General features: G+C 43.9%; 2 protein-coding genes across 2 annotated transcripts in view; both read right to left on the minus strand.

The window, feature by feature from the left end:
- Positions 1–3,485, minus strand: part of PMM1 (phosphomannomutase 1) — a 12,040-nt gene extending 8,555 nt beyond the window's left edge. The window contains exon 1 of the mRNA XM_009996374.1: positions 3,407–3,485. Coding sequence (XP_009994676.1) covers positions 3,407–3,485 — 79 coding nt within the window. The remainder of the gene's footprint in view (positions 1–3,406) is intronic.
- A 1,988-nt stretch (positions 3,486–5,473) lies between these two features.
- Positions 5,474–9,787, minus strand: DESI1 (desumoylating isopeptidase 1; the record flags this gene model as incomplete). The annotated part of the gene is made up of 5 exons (XM_009996375.1): positions 5,474–5,919; positions 7,102–7,224; positions 8,044–8,153; positions 8,713–8,782; positions 9,744–9,787. Coding segments are annotated over 5 exons (441 nt in total), but the record flags the coding sequence as incomplete, so codon positions are not given.
- Positions 9,788–11,842: the final 2,055 nt, after the last annotated feature.

Here is an 11,842-nt window from a genome sequence, read left to right on the forward strand (position 1 = left end):
AGAGCTCCGGCCTGTCTGGCTCCTCGTCGGTAGGTCGGTGCGGGGGATGCTTCATTCGGACACGTCTGTGATGCTGCGGAGCGGGGAGAGGGGCTTCCGTGGATGCGGGTGGGTCGGTCACCAGAAGCCCAGGAGCTGCTCTCCCGGCCCGCAGAGCTGAGAAGCTCCGAGGACTCTCAAAAGACCAGCCGTGGGCTCGGATACGCTGATCTCCCGGGGGTTCAGGAATGAAAACCTTTATTTTTCATTAAGCCACGACATGGTATGAGGATGAGAGTTCCCACTGGATGGAAAAGGATTGGCGTTGGGAAAAACCTGCCAGCTCCCTCCTGCTGCGGCCCTGGCGTTGTGGCAGCATTGGGTTCTTGATGTAGCCCAACTTGCCCTACGGTCTTCCCTCCTGGCTGCTCCCACCCGGAGCTCTCTTGGCTGAGAGAGACCTTCCCCCTCCCTTCTTGTATTGACATTACTCTGGACATCCCAAAAGCAGGAGCTGCTCTCCCCGGGCTCAGGTGCTGCACTGTAAGGCAGCAGTGCCACCTCGGGGCATTTCCCAGAACTGGGAATTCTGCTAAAAGTCAGCTCGGCGTTCACACTTTGCACTCCTATACCGGGGTTTATGCTACCAGGAGAACATTCCAAAACTTCCAGCTACCTGCTGTGCTTTCTCCAGTTTATTTGTCACGCTGCTTTACAAACCAAATTGAGCCAACAGACGGCTCCCAGCCCACCGGCTGCCATTTGGCATCAGTTGGTGAGGTCTTGTGCCATTTTAGCTTCCCTGAGAGCAGGAATCTGCCTCTGGGTGAAGCTTGTGGCCCTGTAGAGCTGTGCTTGTTCCTCCATCTGAGTTAGCTCTGAGAACGGGGCTGCTGCAGCTCTGCCAGTTATTTAATACTGCACACTTTAACCACTCCTAATGCTTTCCCTTGATTGCCACTCTGATAAGCAGCAGCTGTCATTATGAAGGAAATCTCTGTTACCAGCAGCAAGCATTTCATTTGAATTTTAGAAGGTAAATGGCTGTGAGTGTTGGATTACAATGTGCTGTCTAGAGCTGCCATTAAGGAAAAGGTTTTCCTTTTGTACATGTTCCCACATATTTTATATCGGGTTACTACTGGTACCTGATAGCAAACTAGCACCCCATCTGAATAACACAGCCCAAAATTACCACAATCACGAGTCTTTGTTGAAATCCCCTTCTGTTACAAGGCCTCTTCTGTGTTACACTGATACAGACTGTTACACAAACAGCAAACTGTGTGGTTTGGATGACACTGATAAGCATTCAGAAGGCTGAACTGAGCAGAATTAATTTATTCCCCAGAGACAGGTGTTTCCCCTGCTCCCTAACAGCCCACTGGCAGAGTCATGATGGGCAGCACTACACAATCCTTGCCAATATCCCTGCTGTGGCTCTGGAGGAACCCAGGAACCATAAAGATGTTTGTGTTTTTTTCCTTTTGAAAGTAGATCAAGATGATCTGTTGGATCAAGCACTGGCTGGATGGTCGGGCCCAGAGAGTGGTGGTCAATGGAGTCAAACCCAGCTGGTGGCCAGTCACAGGTGTGTTCCTCAGGCTCAGTGTTGGGACTGTTTCTGTTTAACATCTTTAGTGATGATCTTGATAAGGACATAGAGTGTATCATCAGTAAGTTTGCAGATGACATCAAGCTAGGCAGGAGTGCTTATCTGCATGAGGACAGGGAGGCTCTGCAGAGAGACTTGGACAGATTAGATCGTTGGGCTAATGTTAATGGTCTGGGCTTCAACAAAGCCAAGTGCCAGGTCCTGCACTTGGGCCACAACAACCCCAGGGAACGCTACAGGCTTGGGGAAGTGTGGCTGGAAAGTGTCTGGCAGGAAAGGACCTGGGGGTTCTAATTGACAAGTGGCCGGATATGAGCCAGCAGTGTGCCCAGGTGGCCAAGAAAGCCATTGGCATCCTGGCTTGTATTAGAAACAGTGTGACCAGCAGAAAGAGGGAGGTGATTGTCCCCCTGTACTCAGCACTGGTGAGGCCACACCTGGAGTACTGCATCCAGTTTTGGGCACCTCAACTCAAGAGAGATATTGAGGTGCTGGAGTGAGTACAGAGGAGGGCAACGAAGGTGGTGAAGGGCCTGGAGAATAAATCTTGTGAAGAAAGCTTGAAGGAGCTGCGCATGTTTAGTTTGAGGAAGAGGAGGCTGAGGGGAGACCTCATCAGTCTCTACAAGTACCTGAAAGGTCATTGTAGAGAGGTTGGGGCTGGTCTCTTCTCACAGGTAATTACTGATAGAACAAGAGGGAATGGCTTCAAGCTGCAACAGGGGAGGTTTAGACTGGACATTTTAAAAAAATCTTCAAAGAAAGAGTGGTCAGACACTGGAATAGGCTGCCCAGGGCGGGGGTTAAGTCACCATCCCCAAATGTATTTTGGATGTGGGGTTGGTGGATATGTTTTAGGGGAGAACTCTGTAGAGTAGGGATGATGGTTGGTCTCGGTGATCCCAAGGGTCTTTTCCAACCTGAATAGTTCTGTGATTCTATGATAAGACACTACGCAAAAGCTTAAAGCCTCTTCCTATCCTTAAGCTCTGTTTGGCCTCTTCTTCAGCTGACTACATTTGACATTTCATGCTTGTACACTTAGATGAGCAAGGGCTGCACAAACCCTGGTGGCAGCAATCACCATTACTTCCAGCAGCAGTACCTGGCACATTCTGGGACCAGAGCAAAGGAGATGATTTCAGGTGAGCTGCATTTGCCAAGCAGCTGTGCAGACATATACATTCAAACAGGAAAACTTGCTGTATTTCTTTTTATTGTAATAGAAAAAAAAAAACAACAAACCCACAAATAAATCAAAACATCACTTTCTGCCTAAAGACATTATTAACATTTTTTATATGGCACAGGGGAACCCCAGAAATACAGGACAGAATAGGAAGTGTGGGCAAAATGGTTCTGTTCCCTTTCAGGAGTCAGTTTCCCTGCCCCTTTGTCAATCAGTTGGCTGCAGTTCATCACCTATATACACTTACATACACCTCTCTGCCTAGTCTATATTCCTATGAGTAGGTATGGCTCGGTGGAATGCTTGGGGCACAGTCCTGCAATTTGCATCTAACCATCTCTGGAGGAAATGGGTTTCCTAGGAGGCCTATACAGGGTACAGGGGTCTCCTTACCCTGTAAGACCAAGTAAACAGGAGTCCCTCCTACAGTTCTTTTGCCACAAAACACAGAGTAGGTCTTGAGCCTGGAAAACCCTCAGAAGACCCTTGGCTACTGCAAACAGCATGTGCTGAGTTAAATTTTACCCAGTGACCTTAAAGTAGCAGCATTATCTCTGCAAAGAGGCTGCTCAGGAGGGGAAAAGACAAGAGTGCAAAACACATGAAGACCTTCCTCTTCTTACCTGCCTCCTGAAAAGATGTAAGAAGCTCTGAAGTAGGCAGCCAAGCAGAAACCAGGCTCAGGTCCTCTAAAGTGGACATACAGGGGATATCCTCATTGCAAGAGTGTGGTACAGAAACTGTGGCACCAGTGCTTCCACCACAGGCAGCTGTGCCTGAAAGGATAGTTTGCTGAAAGACAAGCAAGCACAGCTATACTGCTTGCAGGTGCCAAACTAGCATACCTAGATGGGCTGCACTGCATCCACTCAAGTATACCTGTTCAAGTGAGGAAGCTTCAAAATCTCTAACATGCTATAGCATTTTGTGGCACAGTCATGTGTGTATTAAGACGAGAGACTGGTAACTCTTGACAGAATAGGCATGGGGAAAAGGCTTAAAAGGGTACACATACTGAAAAGGAAAACTAAGCTATGGCTTTAGCAGGAAACAAACACCAATCCATCCATCCAGGAGCACCAAAGGGCATTAATAAATGATTTATTATAGCACGCTTTCTGCAAACAGGACACTTTGATGGGGAAAAATTGAAAGCTTTTGCATAAGCCCATCTGTACTAACAGCTACAGTTGTCTCCAGGTCCAGTCCCTCAAATGAAACACTTAAGGAGAAGTTGATGGCACAAGCAGAGAATGACAAGGGAAAAAAAAAAATCTAGGCTGCAAGGGCCACTGCTGTGCACCAAGAACAGGTACACACAAAACTGCAAAATGGACTGACATTATTCTGTTTCCACTTGTGTAGTGACCCCACACAGTGCAGGGCAACGGTATTTGTTGCACTTCTCCTCTGTTCCACCCCCTCAAAAATATGCGCCACTATAGTTCTCACTGAGAAAAAGTGTGATAAATGTATCAAATTGCATTCATCTGGAAGAAAGGGCCCATCAGAGAAAAGACAGCTTCTTTAGGTATGCAGGTAGTTTCCAGTGCAGGAGGTCTGAGATGCAGGACTGAACTTGCAGCAACACTTTTCACAACAAAATATTGGACAAAGGGCTAATAGATGCTTTTCCAGCAGCATCTGGGATGTGCAATCCGTATTTATGGAGCATCAGCAATGTTTTGGAGTTTGTCCAATGTCTGCCTTGTGTTCCTTCCTAAATGTAACTGCTACAAAATTCAGGAAAATAGTGTATATACATGCATGAAAAGAAACCAGTGTGCCTATTCTTTCATTCCCCCAATCTTTTTGAACCGCAAATGACTGCAAAGCTGTACGAATCTTAAAACTAGAAGATGCAGTATTGATATGATCTAATGTCAGTCTAAGGACAGGACTGCTTCTGCAGGTATCCCAATAATCTCAATTGTTCCACTGAAAAACTTAATTTCCTCATTTTCTTTCCATCTGGGGAGACCTACCATCTATTTGTCTTACACTGAAGCAAGAGCCCTGTGATGTGCTTGACTGCTTTGGAAAGGACAGCAGCATCCAAGCAAGCTGGAACTCCTACTGTGTCTGCAACTAGATATTGGAGGTGGAATTGGTCCACCTTACATTGTTGTGCAGTTGTCAAGCTATTCCTGCCTTACTGTACTGTAACTCTGGCTTGGTAAGAAAAAACAGTTCTTATGTAAAAGGTACATAGTTAACAAGGTTTGTCTATCTGCTGATTAGCTTACATGCAAGAAAAGAAGACATACAACTTCATTTTACTTTCACCTGAAATTTGTTTCCACCACTTCTGGTCATGAGATTCTATTATTTCAGCCATTTCTTTCCCGTAACTCTTGGCTCTAGCATTAGGAGGCTCTTGTTAACCACCAGTTCCAGCCCCCCTCCCACACACAGCTAGTCACATTGAAAGTTTCAACTTTTGGGCGTGACACTGACACACAGTTCAGCTTGATCACTTTTCCCACACAGCTGTGCCACTGCAAATATTCTGACTAGATTAATTCAGCTTTTCCCCTGAGCAAATAACATAATGTCAACAAAATATGCAGAAGACTAATCCTGGGACACCTTCACTTCCTAGGTTACCAGCACTTCTTTTGTCTTTTGGCTACAGATTTCAGCATATACCCCCATAATATAGGCTGTGATAGGAGAAAGAGACAGAAGCCTGTCAGGGATGCCTTGGACATCCCCTTATTTATTCCAAATTGTGTAATGGGCTCTTGAATGCTCATGGAATGAATCCCCACTTACCAGCATGAGAGTTACTCAGAAAGTGTCAGCCTACTTATACAAGACAGCCTTTATAAATTAGTACAATACTATTAGAAATTATGGCAATCCTTTTGGTAGCATTGTCTTACATGCACCCTGATAAATCCTCTTCCCAGGAAATTTTAAAATTTGTCTTGTAACTTCTGTAGAGTTAATTCTGATGGGAAATTATAAAATAGAAATCTGGTAGATTCATGTTTAAAAAGGAAGAGGCCTGGTGAGGCTGGGCACACTGGGTCACTCCTGTTAGCTCTGTCCATTATGTCTGCTGAAGGTGTTTCCTCCTGGTGGCTGGATCTGGATGGAGTCCAGGAGGGGCCTTAAAGCTTGTCCAAACGGTCTGAGAAGGTAAAGAAACAAACATGTCAAATAACTCACTTTATGGACAACTTTTGCCATTACTACCGAAGTGCACTCACTTCCTAGAGAGCAAACCAACATCGTAGAAGTTAATTTCAAGAACAATCTTCCACTACAAACTAAAGCAAACTAATTTAACCCATTAAATAGTGTTTACTGCTCAATAACTCAGAATGTTAAACATGATTTTATATAAGCTCGTTCTGAGTCCTAACATGCCCAGACTGCTAATGAGGTGATACTGTGTCTGAAACTGGCTTTTAGCAATTCATTCTACTTAAGTGTGTGAACAAAATCACTGTTATGCAACTGCAGTGCTCCCTTAAGTACCTCATCAATATCAAAGACTGCTAGAAGAACAGCCTCTAGCTTCCTCACAAGACAATGGTTCAACATTCAAAGAATAATTTCTGTTGCAAGCTGTAGCACCTGGTTTATCTTTCAGTATGACTCACTCTGTTACAGACTTGATCTGATTTTGACAGATCTGAAGCAGTAAGAGCCCAGGGTAGAAGACGTGTCTCCCAAATAATGTGATATACCCTTGTAATGAGAAATAAGACCTAAATGATTGAGCTCAAAACAGCCAAGTGGGATCCTAACTAGCTGAGATTTAAAAAAAAAAAAAAAAAAAAAAAAGGAAAAAAGGTTGAGCTGAACTACCAGACAGGAATTCTTAATTTCCTCTTTTTCCTGTCTGCCTTTTCCATCCAGTCCTAGCTTAAAACTGCAAGGTTAATTTAAGAATTACATTTTCCTCTGCCTCTTCACAAGCAAAGCTGACACCTCCAATGCAATTACAGTGCTTTGAGTAACAGATGTGACCTTTAATAGTTACTGGTTTCCTAAGACAAAAAAAAAACTTGCACCATTTTCTGGAACTCTCTATGCTTGTCTGGTCACATACAAAAAAACCATCACAAAATAACTAGTTTAAGTTGGAGGCAGAACAACAACCTTCTCCTGTCTTCTTAGTGATTCCAGCGCTAGTCACCACTTGTCATATGGTGTTGTAAGTGTTGAAGTAAAGCAAACAGCATCCTCTCCCTAATCTTAATGCTGATTCTCAGTGCCAGCACAAACTGGTACCTCTGGCTCTGTCAAATGTTGAAGCACTAGCATGAAGCTACACACTGCAGAGGGGAGCAGTATGCATACTTACGTGGCAAGAACTTCAGCTGGAAGGTCAGTGATGTAGGAAGGAATTTTTCTTCCTGTCAGGAACTGTGCCACTTCATTACTGAAGGTGTTGCAGTTATGTTCAAAGAGGTTGTAAGACTCTCCTCTGTGCCACAGGAAAGGAATTGAAGTATAAAAAGACAGACTCAGCAATACATCTAACAAGCAGAAAAACTCAGACCCCTAATGAGGAACGTCTCCTTATGTTAGCACTTTTTCCCCCAAAAGGATTCTAACGCAAATAGATAAAATAAAGACATCAATTCACCCTCAAATTCAATTGAATCAGGGTGGAAAATGACATCTCTCTGCATCAGTGACTTTACACAATATTTTTGGAGGGTGAGGTCAGGTTCCTTCAATTAAAACCACAGAAAGAATAATGAGAAATCACTGGAATTACTGACATTGAAATATAGCCAGAACACTAAATGCTACTTTTTCCCATTTTTGTGAGAAGTAGACTAGACTCTTTAATAGTCAAGACCTTGCTTTTATTTATCTGAAAGTTGGCAGCTTTACTACTATGCTTAACATATGACTCACGTGGCAAAGCACTATTTACTGAAATACTTCATATATATAAATTTTCCCTGGTGATTCTCTCAAAAGCATTTCAGGCAGTAGTATATTTTATGGGAAAAAAAAAAAAAAAATCCAAACCAACAAACAGTGTGAAAGACTTCCTGGCAGTACACTCTCCCAGCCTACCTCAAGGCTGGCACACCAGAGGGTTGCCTTGCTGGTAGCTCCTTGTGTATCAGTGTGTCAGTTCCAGACCCATATTTGGAGACTACAAATGCTACTCTAAGGAGACAAAGCTTTGTAAGCAGGATTGGTTTTGTAATACCTTTCTCCATTCTTCACCCCTTCCCCTAAAGGCTTTTTTTGTTACACAGCTTTTCTAGTACAAACTGCTACTTACCGAAACATGGATTCCCCCAAAGAGGACAGATACTCCAGAAAAATTTCTTCTGTGACTTCAGTGTTCCCCAGGTCAACAACTGAGTCTGGGGGGCCAAGAAGTGTCCCTCCCTGTGAAAATTAACAGCCAGAAGACAATGTTAAATGGACAGACTGAGTTATTTTGGAGCTGCTCTGGCTTGTCTAGGCACAAAAGGAGGAACTTTTGGTATGTCTGTCAAGCAAAAAGACCTACTGGCCTACACTCAAGAGAACGAGAAGTAACATGCAACTCATGTTTCAGCTTGTGTGCTTGGCTCTTTGTGCTGAAAGCTCTAAGCTGTGGCAAAATTCTGCTTTAGAAGAATGGGCCACCAGTTTTGCCTCTCCAAGAACAGAAAGGTCTGACAAGGTATGATTTTGTTTCTTAAAAAGTTGCTAAGTCTGCAGCTGCGGAAGGTGTCCTGTATAGACAAACTCTACCAGCAGAAGTAAACCCCAACCTGTATTTCGGTGGGCTTACATCCACCGCCCATGCTCCCCTTTCCTCAGATGCCCTGGGCAACCATGGTGAGCAGCCACATTTGGCTGAAGTCAGAAGCCTCTTCCCACTCTTCTAAAAGACAGTGACACAAGCGATTCTGATCAGGTAATCTATCACTAAATTATCAGAAAAATAAGTTTAACTTACAGGTGCACAGCTGGAGATTCCTCCACTTCCATAGAAGAACTCATCCTTATGGACTATTATGGAGGTGTGCCTGCCACAGAGAACAGAAAACAGGTGAAACAAAGGAAATATTTAACCTAGCACATAAATCACTGATAAATTTGTGTGTTCACGGGCATCATGAAGTGAGTAACTGAAAGAAAAAGTCAATGTGTTTCTGTGAGTAGGAACAGGATCTGCTGGGACATGAGTGGATATGGAAGCAATGATTATCAAGCTTTCTGTAACTCTCGAAGCAGTTGGGAAAGAACAGGCTCAGCTGGGTGCCCAAGCATGAAGGAACATAGTAAGAGAGGGACTTCCACAGCAGCATGAGATCTCCAGCAGCCTCTTTCAGCTAAAGGGTTGAAGGTGAAGTCACAGAGATAGAGCAAGCCCTGCTATCACACTGACAGAAGTGCGTATCTGATAGACACTGACTGAGAAGAAGGCCTGACAATCACTGGAGATAAGACCAATACGGAGAAAAAATGGATGGACAAGGTTTTTGTTTCTTTGCTTTCCTTATAAAAAAAAAAAAGGTAAAAAGAAAAAAAAAAAAAGCTCTTGACAGGGGCTTCTGTCAAGAAGGGGGTGTTTTGTAACTGAATGCAGCCACTGCTCTTACATGCCAGAAGGCCTGACTCCGTAATACCTTCTTCCCACCTACTCTTTTACTCTCAAGTTTAGTCATGTCTGCAATTAGAAGACAAAGTGCTTGGGACAAGGACAACATCCTACTCTCAAAAGTGAAAAAGTGCACTAAAATGCAACAACTACTACCAGCACTTTTTTTCATGGGGACCACTGAGCTTTGAATGGTGATGTTTAATCAGCACCTGACCGTACATTATCCTACTGTGAATCTGTATTTAGTAACAAGAAGTGCCTTGGTCTCTCTTCAGCACCAAGATGTTCTTAAGACCTGAAGCATATATAATATCATACTGAAAATACCTTCTATACCACACAGTGTTTAACACACATTATGCAATTTAAATTTAGTCACTTACCAGATACCATCCAGCTGTTTCCCTGTATGCAAAGAAAAGAAGAGTTATTAGCAATGTATTTTCTAGATTTCAGCCTACTTTTTGTCAGTCACTGAGGAACCATGCTTATTATTTCACTATGACAGTCATACCAAATTTAATCCCAGAGCTTCTAAAGAAACAGAATGTCTTTCAAATTAACTACTCCATCCACGCTAGTGCTGTACTTTTTTCCTCCTGCATGCACAGGTGGCAATGCCATCCTACCCTCCTGCCAGTGCTTACTTTCCTTTGGCTTCTGTCTACAGACCAAGAAAAGAAACCTCTTCCTAGTATTAGTTAGGCTCAGAAGAGTTTAATTTTACTGATTTTATAATTGCAGGCAGTTACTCAGCATGGAGTATTCACACTTCTTGGTCAGTAGTTGATAAGAGATCCGAGTTGAACATATGATTTGTGGGTCATTATATCTAGATATTATCCTTCTTCCTTAAATGCAGCCTCAAAGCCGTGGTATTATTTTAAAAAATGTCTTATTCAAATGCTTGGTCTTGGGGTATTCATCCCCTCTTACTCCTCTGTCAGGGCTACTTTGGTCTGTGAGTGCCAGGAGTGAATACGATGCTTAGAAGCAGCAGCAGTTCTTCACGAGTTCTTTCTCTTGGGCAAAACCAGCTTTCTCTCATCCAGGTACAACAGAGGAACAAAACTGATGAGGATAATCCTTCAAGAGTTCTGAGAAAAGTATGCTGTGTCCAAGTAAGGAGTAAGCAATCACTACCATATTTTTTCTGCTAAAGTCTGAAGCAAAATAGGCACAGAGATAGGTACCTGCTTCAGACCAGGGTCACAAAAAGGCAGAGGCAGGGAAAAGGCTGTTGTGACAATACAGACATCAGTTGAAGCAAGCACACACGTTTCTGAAGTAGGTGGACTGATCTGTTACTGCCAGGGATCCCAGCCAGGCAGCAAGCATATTCACTGTCAACCCGTTGCACAGAAACGTAGGCACAGAGTAGGATGAGGGCCAAGAGATAGTAGCAATGATGAGAGAAGCAGAGCACTATGTAGCAACATCTCAGAAGCATTTGCTGCCTCTTCAGCGTGTCCCACGCTGTTGTGCTCCTCAATCCTCCAGCCCTGGTTCCACACTTTCCCCTTGTGCTCCAGAGCTGCCAGCAACCAGTGACACTGCAGGCCCATCAGCAACACACAAGGGAGGGCACAGTGCACTGCCCTAACTTCAGCAGTTGGTCTGTGATGGCTCCAGTGTTTGGCTTTGCAGAGTTAGCATTCTGCACATCCCTTAATAAATTATTACACAACTGTTCCCACTAAATCACTGTTTTCCATTAGGAATTTGAACTTTATCCTTCAGGGCAGAGAAAAAAAAAAACATTTCAAAGGCAGCACATACTACAATAGTAACTGTGCTTTTGTAACCTAAATGGAAAAAGGACACTTTAATATTTTCTGTCACACACATTTCCAGCAAGCAATGAAAGGCCTTCCACTAAGTTTCAACTTTGCACCTAGATTTTGTGTGCAGATGAAGAAGTTGTAGCAGATGCTGACACGTCACAGGCACTGCCAGGAACCTGCTCGGGCAATTACAACACCTACTTGAAGAGATTTTTGCAGCAAAGGCTACCACACACTGGCCTGCTCTACCAAGACTGCAGCCAGTAGCTCAAGGGAGGTGACTCTTTTCCCCCTACTTAACACTTGTGAGACTACATCTGGAGTGCCATGTCCACTTCTGGATGCCTGCAGTAGAAAAGACCCTGACATACTGGGCTGGAGCACTTGCTGTATTGAAGAGCAGCTGAGAGAACTGGCCCGCTAGCCTCAAGAAGAGAAGGCCATGAATTCTTATTGCTGTCTATTACTACTAAGGGGGTATGGAGGAAAGGGAGCCTTGTTCTATGCAGAGGTGCAAAGTGAGAGGCTATAGGTGCTAGTGGGAAAATGGGAAATTCCCAACTCAGCAAGAGGAGGAAAAAAAGTTACCATGAAGGTGGTCAAATACTAGGACAGAGGTCTAGAAAGCATGCGGGACTTCCATCTGAGTATCCATGAACTCAGAACTCATCTGCTCAGGACCCTGAAGAAGCTACTCT

Source organism: Chaetura pelagica, unplaced genomic scaffold, assembly GCF_000747805.2.
Source record: "Chaetura pelagica isolate M959 unplaced genomic scaffold, ChaPel_1.0 scaffold414, whole genome shotgun sequence".
Lineage (NCBI taxonomy): Eukaryota > Metazoa > Chordata > Aves > Apodiformes > Apodidae > Chaetura > Chaetura pelagica.